General features: G+C 40.6%; 1 protein-coding gene across 1 annotated transcript in view; it reads left to right on the top strand.

Annotated features, from left to right (window-relative positions):
- EMCN (endomucin) overlaps positions 1-16,242 on the top strand; it is a 55,782-nt gene extending 39,540 nt beyond the window's left edge. The window contains exons 9-12 of the mRNA XM_056333804.1: positions 1,248-1,272; positions 2,258-2,319; positions 13,218-13,280; positions 14,521-16,242. Of these exons, the coding sequence (XP_056189779.1) occupies positions 1,248-1,272; positions 2,258-2,319; positions 13,218-13,276 (146 nt within the window). The 3' untranslated portion in view covers positions 13,277-13,280; positions 14,521-16,242. The remainder of the gene's footprint in view (positions 1-1,247; positions 1,273-2,257; positions 2,320-13,217; positions 13,281-14,520) is intronic.
- The last annotated feature ends 269 nt before the right edge of the window (positions 16,243-16,511 follow it).

The raw sequence follows: 16,511 nt of genomic DNA, 5'->3' as shown, positions 1-16,511 counted from the left end.
TAAAGTAAAATTTTCCAGTTACAGTATAATGTACATGGGAACAAAATCCTGAGCAAATAGTATTTTCAGAAACAGTTGTTTTGACAGAGCAGCTAAAGTCAGTATCTGTTTCACTGCTGTCCATGAAATACTTAAGATAACGGGGTATAATTCCGCTAAATTCCATTTGCCAAATGTTTCAAAGGGTTGCCCAAGTAGGCCACAGGCAAGTGTAATTTTCCATTAAGTGAAAACCCAGATCTGGATCTAAACTGTGGGTTTTCTCTCCCTGTGAGCTGGCATGAGTTAGGAGACCCGTGCAAAGCTTCAGCTGTGAAATCACCAAGCCTTTGAAATATAAAATCACAACAAGGTGTTGAAGCTGTACACCAAAGCAAACAGTGCGTCACAACCAATTTAGCCAATGACATGGAAAACCAGACACAGATAAACAGAGGAAGGTGTGGTTTTTGCTTAGGAAATTACTAAATATTCAGAATCAAGAGATAAAGATAGGAGGTGAAGAACGTTTCCTTGCCAGCCTCCCCATGTGCATATGCCAGCAGGCACAGTACTAGCAAATTCACTTGGAAGCAAGAGTAGATAGATATCTGTGGTGCTTCCCATAGCATTTGCCCAGGTCTATCCAGTGTGCTTCCCTCATGGATGGAGAGCCTGTGCCCAGTGCCACAGGGCTAGAATTGGCTCCATGTCTCCAATGTAACCCCCTGGCCCCATATATCTGTCCACACTTGCACATAAGAATAAAATATATTCACTGTATGATTAATTTTGGGGAGAAACCTGTTCCTCATCAACGGGGATGACAAGCTCTGTTCTCAGGTGTTGTGCCAGGTTAAAGCCCCCAGAGCATACAGCCTGGCACCTTGTTCCCTCATCCTGTATCTTTTAGCTCAGTTGTTATGTACTCAAGAACCATGGCATACTTGCCTCCTTTGTGCCAGCCATCTGCGTATTTGAGAGCAACAGGGAAAAATATGCTTCTGTTGTGCTCTTGTGCAAGTCGCATATCATTCTCCCTAGTTTCTAGAAGTATTGATTTGAGCAATATCAGTTCACTTTCATAGATGAAATGGTTATCTTTTGGGAAGATGAACTAGAACAGTAACAATTACCATTCAAGCTGGTTGAAATGCAATATTGCAAAATCGCAACTAAGCCTTCTGCTAGCAGCTGCAATTGCTGTGTTTAAACATTTACTTGAGTTTCAGCAGTCAAAATGACACTAACTTTGTTCCCTCTTCCAGAGAGACAAGAGAACGGCACTGAACAGTAGGTTGAATCCTGATTTTCATTGCTTTGAGATCTATCATGGGGCACTTGTGAATGCAGCAGATTCCACATAAGATTTTTTTTGATCTTGCTCTGTTTAAACATAAGAAGCAGTGGCCGGCCCGAAGACAAATATCCTGTTAAGTGATGCGCTTGCAGTTATTACACACCTGTATGCATGATAAGCAGCTGTTCCAGCATGGATAGAAATGTGATGGCTCTCAACCGTTTTGCAGGAGATCCTTTTGAAATCAGTAAATGGCTTATGATGTGCCACAGGGCTCATTCACCCAGTCTTTCTTCTCTTTTTCAGTTTTTCCTCGATTGATTTTTTTTTCCTCCATCCTTTCCTATCCCCCTTCTCTTGTTCATCTTTTCTCTCTTCAATTATTCTGTATTATTTTTATTTTTCTCATATTCCCCATTATTTTATGTTCCTCTGCCCCATCTTCTCTCTACTAGTCCATTTGCAGAGGGTCAGTTAAAACAGTATTGGCATAAGGAGTTTGAGGAGAGTGAAACTGAGAAAGATCCATTAGAAGATACCTGCTAGAGGCCATTGAGTCTGGCTGTGGCTTCTATGTTTTGTATTACCAAAAGCACCATTTGGGCTGTTGATTTACTTGCTAGCCCTGACTCCCTGAACATCTGAAGTGGTCCTTCTTGCATTTCAACATGGCTAAAAGCTTTGTATTGGCAAAGAAAAAAGATGACTCCCCTCTTTTTCACCAGATGTACTTCTTCTGTGGAGCACTAGATTGAACCTGGAGTCATGCAACTTGATTTGTTAGATATTTTAAGAGAAAGGTGTCTTTAGAGGTATTGGTATATGATGTTTTCCACCAGCAAGACTTAGACAGGATCCCATGCAACACCCATTTCAAGTGCATAGGTGCTGCCTTCTCCAGATCATAATCTTAGAGGTTTGTTTGGCTGACCAACATACATGCTGACTGTCTGCTTAAATGTTTTCTGACTTCAACAGGGCCCAGTCAGATAAAGAAGGTGTCAAACTTCTTTCTGTGAAGACCACTTCTCCTGAGACTGGTGAGTTTCCTCTGTGTGTACATCTGCCTTCATCTCTGAGCACAGAGAATAGTAGTTTTGGGATGTTGTTTCCAATAGCAAAACCATCTTCAGTTCCTGCCAGGTCAAAGTCACTGCAAACAATTCCTTTACAGTGCAAATCTCCAGATTGCCTGTAGAGCTGCAGTGCAGCTGCATTGTGTGTGGTATCAGTATTTGGGAGTGAGAAGTATGACTGGTTTAGGGACAATATTTTTTTTAAATCATTTAGTAAGTGATCTACAGCCAGTCATGTTCAGGAGTAACTATATTCATTATATTTATCAGCTAGATCTGGCTATACAAGGAAGTTTTAGGAATCGTAATATCCCAGGGGCCAAAATGTTTCGGACTCGGTGCTGTAGGTAATCAGGTCTCTGCTGGAGTTGGTGTTGGCAGTGTTCAGTCAGCCCTGTACCCAGCCACCCTTTGCATTCAAAATCCTATGCAGTTACAGGTTCTGCAAGAAACTGAGCAGCACAAAGTAAGACTGAGGCAGAACAAAATTCTGACCAATCTGATTCCCAGCTATTCGACAACAACAACAAAAAAACCCACCCATACACACACACGAAAAATGAAACCTGTCATGGCAGAGCTACTCATGATGAAACTTTCCCCCTTCACCCGCTGAAGTTTGCTTCCTCAGTCAGGTAGGTCCCACCTTTGCTCTCACCGCATCCACAGAAGTCCTCCAGGAAAAACAGCCTCTTACTTTATGCTTTTTTAGGTATAAAACACCCTTTTTTACAGTTTTTGGCTGTCTGTTTCCCCTACTGACATTTCAGAGGTTTTCTGCTAGCTGTTCTCCCTTTTCCTCTAAATTTCTCGGGAAGTCCTCTGAAATACAGCACTTGATCTGAACTTCTACTTGCTGGAGGGGCACAGTTTGGACTCTCAGGCCTTCTTTGCAACTCCCAGAAACTTCTGCACAATCCAAAAGACCCAAAGGGCAACCCTTGCAACAAACCAGAGTCATGCAGGGTCCCTGCAGCCTCACTGACACAGTGGCATGCTAGGAGGCTAGAGAGGGAGGAGAAGGGCCTGCACCACTGCATAGTGCATCAACAAACCAGAGTCATGCAGGGTCCCTGCAGCCTCACTGACACAGAGTGGCGTGCTAGGAGGCTAGAGAGGGAGGAGAAGGGCCTGCACCACTGCAGGGTGCATCGTTCTTCCCCACTGCTGCTAGGCAAATGCAAACTACACCTTGGCACTTTAGCCACTGTGCTTTGGCACTTAAGTGACTGCACTTCAGAGCTTTGTGATTTGGAAATGCTGGGGGGGGGGGACAGGTTATATGTCTTTGGGAATGGACATTTAACTTTATTTTAAGGGGTATGGAGTTGTGTGTATGTTTTCATTTAAAATCATAATCTTTTCTTTGAAAGCTGAATGAAGTCAGAAACTGGAATTCATAGACATTTTTTTGATTGATTCTGCCCTCTGACCAGTTTCAGCAATAAAGTAACTTTATTGGCAGCAGCAGAATTATTTGTGTTTTATAGCAGGGTAAATGAGAAAAGACTCAGGCTCACTGTTTCTTTCACATGATGAGGTTGGGTGCTTGTTAATCAGTTACTGTTTCACCAAGTATCCGAATATCTTCCATCCAGAGGATTTTTTATATTCTTTTTTACTGAAATATGATGTATGCATGCTATAATTGGAAGGTATGAGTCATAACCACTTAGAAAAAAGATTCTTGCCGCCTTCTCATTAATACAATTCATATTTAAACTAGCTACCATTTTCTCTTGAGTTCATACGTCTTCACATGTTTCAAAATTAAACATGCTTTCACAGAAATTGAAGTCCTGTTTTTCCCCAGGTTTTTAGAGACACTTCTTAAAATAAAAGCACTCTGAAAGAAGGGCCCATTTTCTTACAGAAATATTTCTCACTCATACAGGTACTTTTGAATAAGTTAGGATGCCTGCCCATTTGAATAAGATTTACTTGCTTCATTAAAAGCTCTCAGGAATAAAGGCAAGTTTTTCTTACAGTAGAGATACAAACTTGAGAGATGGTCCTTCTTACAACTGCTGAAAACCATTGCACTGTGTAAAGTGCTTTACGTGTGTTCTTCTTTTGCCTTTTTAGACACATAAAATCCAGCTCATATAAAAGGTGAATTAATTGTCCAGCCATTTAGAAAGTGTATGTTGTAGATGCCTTTGATTGTACATATCAACAAAACTACAAAAGGTTTTGACTAAAACTAGAAAGTTCCTAAGAGCAGCCTTACCTTTACAGATAGACCTACATCATCCTCTATCAATAGGCTGTTCAGCTGCCATAGGTCAAGCATGCATGCAACGAAGTTCTGCTTTGACATGTGTTCAGATTAAGCTTTATTATAAGTATACATTATTTTTTACTTTTTATTCCAAACAGAAGATTTTGAGATTACATAATTTGTTAGAAATATGTAAAAAACATATATACAAAACAAATGAGGATATGACCTGCGAACTGCTCAAGCAGGCAACCTAAAAAAACCCTGTGTCAGGTTGTGCATGATATATCTTGATCAAAGGCTATGGTGAATTTAATCTTGCCTTATTTTATCTATCTAAAAACTAAGCTGGCTGCACAGAGTCAGTTGAAAGAGATGTATGTGTCCAGAGGGCTATTTATCCCGTCTGCCTTGGACATATTTCTTGAACTGGAATGAGCGGATGACTGACCTATGGAGGTCCATTGACTACTGAAGGATCCAATGTTAGGACTTCTAAAATTGGGTTCTGGCTGTAAATTGAAAGAAAAAGGAAAGACTCCTCTTTCAGAAGCACAGCTGAATTAAATTTCATCAAGAATATTATTTCCAATACCTACAATTAATGTGAAAGAATACAGGAAAATAAAACAGTGTTCAATTAAGCCTGGACTAAAGTAATGGTTTTAACGGAGCAGTATCATCAGGAACACTAGGTAAAACTGAGCTTTAATATTCTCATTTTTTAAAACTCTTCTTAGAAAGATAGAGCTGCCGATGGCTATAAGCTCTAAGGCAGAGTTGAGAACTGATGTAAAATAAAAAGACAAAACTAAACATCTTGGATTTTTCATGTATGTTTGCCAGTGAACTGCAATACCTGATGTAAGATAAGCCTGTACTTGCATTTTTTGTGAAAACTCAGCTTGGATAAAAATGCTCAGGAAACTGAATAGTCTTGAAAGTTTTACACTATGCAATTGCAGGACTTACTGCAGCCATTATGTGTTCAATATACAGGCAGATTTAGGGTGGCTTTTCCTAGGGAGAATAAATGTTCTTTTACAATACAGAGCTCTAGAAAGTCTACCTGCAAAAAATATTTCTTATTTGAGATTCAACATAGCCCACAGAATTGCGTGTTTGGCTAGTCAGTGGTAGATATGTTTCCTGAGAATATAAGATGGAGGGTTTTACTTGATTACTAAGAGATCAGTTCCATCATCCATGATATTAATGGTAGAGTATTACCTATCTTGAAAACAGAACTAACTTCTGTGAGAGTTCTTGTGTATTTCACTGGAAACCAGCAAAGGTATTGATCACCTTTCAGGACTCATGAAAAATGTTGAGGGATGGAAATTCCTCAGTAACAGAAAGGTTGAGAAATAGGAATTGGGGTAAGGCTACTCCATACAGATGAATGATGCATGATAGAAATATTGATACCTGTGTAATGACTTGACCATTTTCTTTTATGGTCTTTGCCTGCAGTACCCATTCTAGAGCAGGTAAAACGTATGAAGGGCCTTTATAGTAGCAGCACACCAGCTCAATATTCAATATAAAGTCTCATAGGAATGTGCAGGTGACATAATATTTCAGTTGTTAGGTATAATCCTGGCACCTAAGCATAAGCTGATTCCTTAGGGCATGCTATCTAACCAGTGTGTGGTTTTTTGAGATTATAGGGTATAATATGACTTACTTGGCTTTCAGGGGTGTTGTCTGTTCTGCACTGAATTTAGTGGAAGGATATTAAATGTGTCCCAGCTGATGTGGCTCAGATTTTGGTGATGCACCTGGAATGGAAGGTGGCTGGAGAAAGGTCTATGGTATACATCTGCATTAGGGCTTCCCAAGACACCCACTGAGAACACGAATGAAAATTCAAATGTTGCTGCTAAACAAAGCTGGGAAAGTGTACCAGGCAAACATGGGTATTTGAGGAGACAGCTGGTCTGTCACATGTGAAACAATCTTAACTTACTGTAATCACACTGGAGAAAGGGCTCGGTCAATATCTCAAGATGCTCTGAGGTGGCAGTGCAGTACCAAATAGTATGAACTCAGGATACAGAAAACCCAGCATTCCCCATATGTTCCACATCTCTTCCAAAAGTTGCTGCTGTTAACAATTCTCAGGTTGTTATTACTGTTATCTGCTGCTTCAGCTGGATGTACCTTCTGCCTATAGATTTTTGTAATATTTCTCGGGTGCATTCTTTGCACAAGATGAGCTACCTACCTTGAAGATATGTGGGGTTTCATGGCATAGATTAATTGGACACCATAGTTTCAGTCACTTTTGAAATGACCCTAGTTTGTGCCTGTGGCATTCCTCTGGACTTCCTGAATTTCCAAAGCCTTCTCTGTAAAAGCTTTGTGGATTCCAAGCCTTTGACATCAGAGGCTGGGGACAGTACTATACTTAGCAACTGAGTACCAAAATCATCCCCAAACAAAAGAAAAACCCTTGTTCTCATTCATCACAAAAACTTGCCTCGGTCATTGGAATACACGTGAAGTTCAGCACCTGACAAGACAGCCCACTGTGGTGCTAGGGTTTGGACCTGGAAAATCTTGTGGTCTTCTGAAATAATGTAGTTGAATGACAATACCTGCATCACCGCTTTCCATGAATCTGCAAATGCTGAGACTGTTTAATTGTTCTGCCTCACACATCAGACCACAGATGTGGCTGTGGTCCAATGCGACGAATCTGGAGCTGGGGCAAAGGATTATTCCTCCTTGGTTTCTATTATGCTGAGCACATCTGAGGATGGACCATGGCATTTAAGGAGGTAAAAAATCTTTATGTCTTACATCATTAAGGGCCCAGTCCAGGGAAATCTATCCCTGCCAGGGGACATGGTTCCGTAGCAGGCCATGGGATGGGGGATGCATTGGTAGTTTCATCTCTCTCTCATTTTGGCTAGGATCCAGTGGATGCCTCTAGGAGCCAGTGAAGAAGCCTGGTCTCTAGGTGAGGCACTTTGTCACTGAAAATTCCCTTCCTTCCTCCTCTTGCTTGCAAAAGAAGCAATGCAGGTCAGCGAAGAGAAGTCTTCTGGCATGCTGCACGCTTAGAAGTGGTAAGAGCAAGAGTTCCTACTAATGTGATGATATGATATTGATTATTCCTTTTTCCTCTTATGAACTGTACTTTCAGTGTCTTTTTTTTCTTTTTTCCCCTGCAGGTAGAAAACCTAGAAACCGCTTCACAGAAAAGGATCTCCTCGCAACAGAGAAATAGATCAAGTACCTGCTTCCCTTTCCTTCTCTTTCTCATTTTCTGATACTCTATTTTTTTTAACCTTGTATAATGGCCTGAAGTTGTGTTTTCTTTCTTCAGAGAAACTGAAGAATAAACTTCCTCAGCCTTTTGCAGCTCAAGACTGAATTCTGTTTGTGTTTACTTGCACCACAAAGATCTGACTGCACACATTTCCAGCTGAGACTTTTGGGCAAACCTGTAGTCTAAAATTAAATAACACCTGCTTCCTTCTGTATTTCTAATTCAGTTTGTGAGTTGTGCATATTTGCAAGGGTTTTCAAAGCAGTCTCTTACTGAGACTGCTGAGGGTCAGGTGATGTTTTCATCTGTGCAGCATTTGCTAACTTTCCAGCCTGCAGCTTTCCGAGATCCCCCTCTGCTGGGGGAGCCACCTCCCACCCTTTGCTGGCCATGCAGCAGAAATTGCATTGCTATCCTTCGCCCAAATGTTTCTATATGTGGTCTCTGCCTTAGTGAACTGCACAGATCCTTCTGCTGATGGTGGCAAGGAGCAGTTTGCAGGGACACTGGTGAAGTGCGTGACAGGGAGCACTGCAGCATGAACTGCACAGATCCTTCTGCTGATGGTGGCAAGGAGCAGTTTGCAGGGGCACTGGTGAAGTGCGTGACGGGGAGCACTGCAGCATGTCGCAGGGGCTGGACCACTGGCCCACACCAAACCCAGCCAATGCATCCAGGTGCTGGGTCCTGCTTGGTGCTGTTCTCCGGCATCTGTAATGCACCCCTCTTTCTTTTAGTTCAGCATGGTAAAAATAGATATTTAGATTACTGTGTCTGCAGAGGTAGTTTTATACTTTTATAAAAAAATAGGTTTCTGCAATCTTATTTTATGAAAAAGTTGCTTTAATTCTTTGCTCCAAACCAGATTGCTGCCCTGAGCAATACGTCAGCAGCAGATATTACAGTGAAATAACAGTGCAACTCATTTTTTCTTACAGACAATGTAATCTGAGATGCAGTACAACCTATTTTTTATTTCAAAACCTATTTTTTATATCCTTTTTCTTCCTGCTTTCCCAATAATGTCAGACAGTTGTGCCCAGGTCAAAAATTTTCTGTACTTGTAGTGATATGAACTGTTAACTCTCTTCATGTTCTGCAGTTATGTGTATTCTGAATAATATATAAAGATTCTGAAACAAATGGCGGAGGGGGGGAGGTGAGGGCCAGGGGGGTGGAAATTACAGTGGGATTAATACAATAGCCTTCTGCAAATGTGAGGCGAAAAAATGTTTGTTTCAGAGTCCCACTACTTATCCACATATACTGGCACCAAGATGCAACATCAGTAGTCAGAAACTAGTATATCTCTGAGAATGAAAAATCAAATCAAATACTGCAGAAGTGAAATTTTAATTAGAAAGCCTTGTGTTTTTACTGAAGTACTGTTCCTTTCCTGGTTAACATCAGAATCTGTATACCCAGGCTACTTCCCATGCCCTTAACATAAATATGTTAAAGGATCAGGAATTATGAATACAAAAGTTTTCCTGTTGCTTCTTCCTTACCCTTGTCCTTTTTAAGTATGACTGCGTTTTAGAGGGGGATGTATGCAGTGTGTATTGGATCGGGCCCCATGGCTAGACTGCTAACTGGGTGAATCAATGATCAGGACTCCAGCAGAAGAGTTTGAGGGGTGACACATGGGAGGCTGTGCGTATGAAAGAACGGTGACGTATTACAGTGGTTGCTAGAGCACCTTCTCTTTTAATATTGAAGCTAAGAAGCTGTGGTCTGAGCCAGATGTACCTGCTCAGGTCCTGGATCTGTGGTGGCCCCAAGTCCTGTCAGTGAGAGTGGCTAGCATGAGATGTGGAGGGAAGGATAACAGATAGGGAAGGTGTCCAGTAACGTGTTCTCCTCCATAGCCTTCCAGCAGTCTGTGGCTTGGAGATGTCCTGAATCAATGGTTGTATTTTTGGTGCTTCATAGTTCTCAGTGGCTTTTACTTTCATGAATTTATCTTACCCCCTGTGGCACCCACAGCCTCCCTCGGCAGTAAGTTAGGCAGTTTAACTACAGTTCTGTCTGTATTATATGACATTAATGTTTAGAGACTTCATTGTGCCTATATCTTTGTGTTTACAATCCAATTTCAGACAAAAATGAACAAACAGGTGTAACGTTGGAGGATGAGAGGGAGAATAAAAGGTTCAATGGAAGGGTTTGCTTGTCAACTAAAACTTCCATGTCAGTATCAGTCTCAGTTTGTTTTCCAAATATTCTGCGTAAGGCCTCTTTCTCAAACTGTGCATCATTTCTTTCAGTTTTTGTAGAAGTGCGTGATATATATGAGGTTGGCTTCTCGCTGCCCTCTGCCAATCTATCTGAGCCCACAACTCCTCCTCCATCAGGAGAGGTGTCACAAGGCAGGATCACAGGTAAAGGGGGTCACATTGCACTTGCAGCCGTGCAGTTGACAGCACTTTAACTGCATCAAATACTTTCTTCCAGATCCCTTTGTCTCCCACTTTACTTACCAAAATAGGCAAATGTGCAATGGATTTTCAACCCATTATCAGAAAACTATTGCCATAGTTCCTATCAAATTGGATCACCCGATAGCTTTATGCAAGATGCTGTGTAACTATATTGTGAGAAGTCAATAACTGTATTGTGATGGTTCAAGTCTCTCTTGATACCTTCCATCTCCTAGTGTACAACAGAGTTTGTGTGTCATCCTCTCCTAAATGCATAATCCAGAATCAACAAAACCCAATTTTTCACTGATGACATTGTCCAGCAGTTTTGCATTTGTTGGTGTATTTTGCATTCTCTCTCAATGACAGCCTTCAAAGCATGCAGGTAACCTGTCTAGACTGGTTGAGTACTGCCACTGCAATGCGTATTTTCTCCATCAGCAAACAGTTCAGTGTGAGATAATTTCTTCAGTCGATTAAAATATCATCTGTTCAAACAAAATACTAAACACAAGTATTTGTTTTTCATTTCCCTTATGGGAAGCAAGGTCTAATCCATTGTTTTCAGTGGGTGATGGTCTGGGGGCAAATTTGGGGTTTTGCAGTCTTGGAATTTTTCTGTCAGTTAAGGCTGTTTTGAGATCAGTAAAACTGTCTCCCCAATTGCAACTAACCTGAATGTTCTTATTAATTTGCTTTTTGTGTTGCAGCTGGATATTTAGCACAACATCAAACTGCTGAGCCATTAGACTCCAAAATCGTTCTAGACACCGCTCTGTGCAGTTTCAAGGCGTACTGCAGCCCTGTGTCTGAAACTGTGTATTACCCTTGTTACTCTTGAATAGAGAGCATCTCTCTGACCATTTCTTCTCAAGTATATAACCATTCTCTCTTCATCGCTGAATTGTTAGTTGGCACTAATGATTATAGGACCTATAAAGCAAATATCTTCAGACACATTTGCAACCATGGAGTAGCAATAACTTGGTTTTGTTTCAGAATACTGGCAGGTTCCCACTCTCTTGGGAGTGCAGGGGCAAAGCAATGAAGAGCATCCCTGCCTGCATTGAACCCTCATTGAACAATCTTTGATATTATAGGGGACATTGACCCCAGCAATAGTTTGTGGCAGTTCACTCTTTCCAGGGATTATGTGTGTAGCATCAGGAGACCTAGGTAGGTTACGTGAGTGTCTGTGTGCTATGGTCTTATGGGACGTGACCCAGGGAGCTGTGCTGGCTCTGGAGCTTGTCCTTAGGCATGTTATTTTCCTGTGGTGCAAAGTCTTCCATTTGAGTTTGGCTAATTTCTGGCATGGGCAGAACAATCAGCTGAGAGTGGAACTGATAACAAAGTATTGATATTTATTACAACTGTTGAATATCATCTTCTCCATGGTAATATATTTCTCAATTCATTTTTCCTCCACCTTCTTTTTTAAACAATCTTTCCAATTTCTCCCTTTCACACTCTGTTAAATTTTCCATTTCTGTATATATAACAGGAAAGTTAAAATCATGCAGAAGGAAAGAATAATAAAGGAAAAAATAAATAAAAATAAATTTTAAAAGAAATGAGAGTTCTTGAAAATCTCATTCATTTGTTAGTGCAAAACTATACAATTTTGAACTGGTTCACTTTATTTTAGCTTTTAAAAACAAAATTTGTATCTAACAAAAATTTTTCACATACCAAAAATGTATAAATCTTGTTGAAATGTTTGGGGGTTTTCTACCAGAAACTTGTGCTTTCCTTTTCTCTAAAAAATTATATTATGCATTATTGAAGTAGTTGCTGAAGGCCTTTTTAGCTGAAATTTAACATCATCATAACTTCTGAAGCTCTAACTTAGCAACACTTATAATGCTTTTAAAATAATTTTATCCAAAATTGAACACTTGGGAAGCAAACACCGTTTCCTCACGGTATTGTTGAAAATTTTTCAGTGTTTCTCATTGAACCCTGTTAGATACCAAGTTTTCTACCCATCTCCAAAAAGCTGCACTAAATTGAAGAGCCCTTTTTTGCTGACAAGAAAAGCTGTCTGAAAGCCATTGACAAGTCTTTCCTATTTTCTTCAGGAATGCAACTGTTCAATTTGACTGCTAATTATTTAAATGCCTAATCAGTGAATTTGTTATAATCCTAACTTGTACTACAATTCTCAACCCCAGGCTATAGAACATATGCAAGCTTTTTAATACATATTCACTTTTACCAGAATGTAACACAACTCCTCACTTCCTTGCCTCTTGCACATGTCAGGCATTAAATTGTCTCCTGCAGGTGAGCAGAGAGGCAGAAGGCAGTTTCCTGGAGGCATTTGGGTTTTCCCACCCTTATGCCTGTTTCCATGGAGATCTGTCCAGCCTGGGGATGCCATTCCCCATTCATCAACATGTATGAATCTCTGACTCAAAGAAATCCCACTGCCATTCCTGGGACACACGTTTGAAAATAGGACAACTGTAAACACGTCGTCATCTGGAGGCTTATTTGTCTGCCTGTGACTGCTGGCAGTGGCTCCACTTCCCCAGGACTGAAGTTGTTAAATGTTGATTTTTCCTGCTTTGGAGGAACTGAGCTGCTGTCCGTGATAACAGCAAAAATTAATTTTATAGTTGTACCTTTATATTACTTAATGTTCTAATCATAGTTACAAATGAATGAAAGTCATACCTTTTCTAACCCTTCTAATCCCTTGAGAACTCCCTTGGAAATACTTTGTGGTAGTAACCCACCACTTGAGAGCAAAACACAGGGGAAATAAGCTACAAAACAGTGAGAGCGTAGTAAAAATCTTTTGTGTGGACAGTTTTTGCTGGTTAAGTAAATCTTAAAACTGAGTAGTTTGTATGGTGGTTGGTAATGTATTCCTGCTAGACTCATTTGTCCTTTTGTGTTTGCATGTTTAATTAATACAAATATATTTTCTGTTTTGTAGGAGAGCACTCATCTCAGGGGAAGAATAAAACTCGGCAACTATCCACACCTCAGCAATAAATGTGTGAGTTTATTGCTTTTGTCTTACACCCTGTAACATAGCATTTTTTAGTCTCAGTATTGTGCCATGTAACTAAACAAAAGGGTTAAAAATGCAACACAAAAAGAGCAATGGCTTCAGTTGGTGGCAGCCTCAAGGAGCAATGGCTTAAACAAAGCTCAGCTTGAGCACAATATCATAGAATCCCAGGCAAACTGAGTGACTGAAGAAGCTGCCACCTCACAGAGGTAGACCTTTATGGGCACAGCATTTGGCTTTAACTGTGGAGCATTCCCTGGCTGTAATTCCCTAGGTGAATTTTCTTTTTTGTTTGTGTGAGAAGTAAGATATTTTTAAAGGCACTTACCTATAAAAAAAAAGGAACTTGGTACCCAGAAGTGTTCAGCTCCTTCGGTTTAATGAAAAATCTGTGTCCATTCCACATCATGCAAAAGCAAGCACTTTCATTGAGGTGGTTTATTATGGCTGGAATTCCTTGGTGGCTAATGTAAAATTGGCAGGTGTTGGACAGTAATTTTATGTGTGTGAGGGCAAAGATAGTCAGAGCACCTCTGAAACCCACTGTTTGTCATGTGCGCACTGCATTTTCCTTCATGTATGAAGCTTTCTCAGGCACCACCATCTCCACTTCCCACAAAGTTACTTCTCTTGTTTGTGGGGAAATGGGGTCCTTTGCTGAGGGTGGGGGAAAGAGGCAGGCTGTGGGAAGGGCCCTGCAGGACCAGGGTAGTGCAGGAAGGTAGAGGAGAAGGATGGCCTGAGGAACTAAGTGTCACAGCGTATGTGGGATGGACTGCAGAGAGGCAGCTAGGCTGGGCCTGGTTGAAGCCCAGCCTTCCACCGTCACTGTAGGATGAAGCCCCTCTAGAACAGGTCCCATCACCCTCCACTGAGAGATCTGGTTGACCAGAAACGTGGAGACACCCTTTGACAAAACATCTTTGGCCTATTCTCATTTTCCCCAAGATGTACGAACCGAGCCTTCCTGATGCCAACAGTAAGGACAAAATAACCTTCTTTGTCCCTTGAATTAGAGCAGCAGACTGTGATTTTGCCTACATTACTGAAAACCCAGAGGTGGTTCTGTTTGTGCAGATGCAGGACAATATCCTGGACAATGGATTTATTCCTTATTGTCTATCCAATATTGGATTTACTCTATGTCATCCATTTTTAATCTACTCTTATTTTCCTGAATGACCTTACCTGGAATAATAAGCTTGAGATACTGTTGTCGTTTCAGATGTGAAGCAGCCTATTTTATCACAGTGTGCAGGAACTTCCCAACCAAAGCTGCAGTTCCACTGGAAACATGGAGTAGCTGAAGCTTTTTACCAGGCAGGACATTTGCATCAATGACCGGCTTTTGACTTCTGAACATCAAGTGTCTCCTGTCCCTTCTGGAATGACATGTAATTTTTTGATGGCTTAATAACTGGCATATCATATGTATTTATTGTTTTCACATATAGTAAAAGCAGGAAAACTTTCAAGAAGATTGAAGAGAATGTAAAAATCAGGCGATGTTTGCATAGTAGTTACTAAAAATGTTTTCTGCACATACAGGAAGGAATATGTTAGCATACTTTGTTGAACTTAGTAGATAGGGTTCTTTTAATTGTATGTAGCAAAATACAAACAGGGCCTGACCCTTGAAACAGTACTGGGAAAACTGCCACTATGAAAATTAATTCAGTGATTTCCATGAGACTCCTCACTGTAGCACACACTTTGCTTGTCATAAATGTTTACAGGATGGGGTGCCTGGGTGAAATGCTGAAGCGTGTGCTTTTTTCTGTGAAGGGGCTATATACCTTGCACTGAGGCTCTTTGAAGTTCTGTAAATTACTGAATATGATCCTTGTAATGTAGCAGGCGATATAGTTTATTTTCACCTGTTCCTTGGCTAATTACATTATGTGTGCTATAAGTACTTCTCTTATACAGCCTGGGACACACAGCGGGGATCAGCAAGATAAGCAATTTTACAGATGAACTTCTTCCCGCTGTTCTGAGTAATGCAGGGGATTCCTGTGGGTTATTGAATAATTCTGGAAGTTCAAAGAGTGTTTCAAGTGCTAATTACAGGCTCTCTTAATTTGTACAGAGCTAGCAATTCAAAAATATCAAGTAGTGCTATCTGCATGTATCCTACTTTTCTAGAACTATAAATGTCTGAAAATTGTATTACTGTGAGCATCTGCTCAGTCTCAATCCACTGACTCTGGTAGCATGCCAGGAGCTTCCGTTGTTTTATTGGCAAATGGAAAGAAGACAACTGGTGGTGTAAGTGCAGGACCAAGAGCCAGGACGATGATCAAAATTTTGATACTTACTGATACAATGCTTTTGAGGAACTTCGCTCTCCAATTTCCCTCTCTGAAATAATAAAACTTACCTAGTGGTATGGTAGGAGATTGAGCAAATTGTTAGTTTATGTTTATACACAAAGCTGAAAAGTGTTCATTTCCCTGTGCTTCACTGTTGCTCTTATCGCCACTTTGATGGGTCTAATAAACCTCTGTTTTAGCGGCACCAAGAGAAAATTTTGATGAAGTTCTGTGAAAGATGGGGAACCAACAAGTGTCCTCCATGCTGCAGCTGAGCTCGTGTGGTTCATTCAAGTATTTCTGGATCACTTGGGTTGTTCAGGAGCAGAGGAGTCTTGGATACCTACTTTGGAAGGGTCAGGCCATCTGGAAATACTCTAGGTGGCATCTGCAAGTATTCAGATTCCTGATTGCTGAAGTTTCCTATGAAAAAAGCAATCATTGTGGATTTTGATGTTGATTAAAAAAAAAAATTTGTAGCATGATGCATCATAAAAAAAGTACAGTAGAAAAAAGCAGAGAAAGGTTGTGAAATATATATATATATATATGTGTTTGCACAAAATCTGTTCAGGAACTACCATGGTGTGTCAAAAAAACCCATTTTAACTGCCTATTAAAAGCTATCCTCTTTATTAAGTGACTCTTTCTTTTTGCAGAAATGCAATTCATTACCCATACCTAATAAAACTATTGTTAATTACTCTGCATTCCTGTAGCAGAGTGTGCTGAACTTTTTACAGTGAGCCTAGAGAGCAGACACTACATATTCTGGGCATGGTGGTGGCAGGGGGAGATGAGACCTTGCAGAAGGCATGCTCTGGGTGGCAAGCAGGGTACAGAAAAGTCCTCCTTATTACAAGAGTTGAGGGTAAGAGAGCAGGACTTGCTGCAAATCATGGTA

The sequence above is a fragment of the Falco biarmicus genome, chromosome 1, assembly GCF_023638135.1.
Source record: "Falco biarmicus isolate bFalBia1 chromosome 1, bFalBia1.pri, whole genome shotgun sequence".
Lineage (NCBI taxonomy): Eukaryota > Metazoa > Chordata > Aves > Falconiformes > Falconidae > Falco > Falco biarmicus.
Note: the sequence above shows the minus strand (reverse complement) of the source record. Positions and strands in the feature narration are given on the sequence as shown.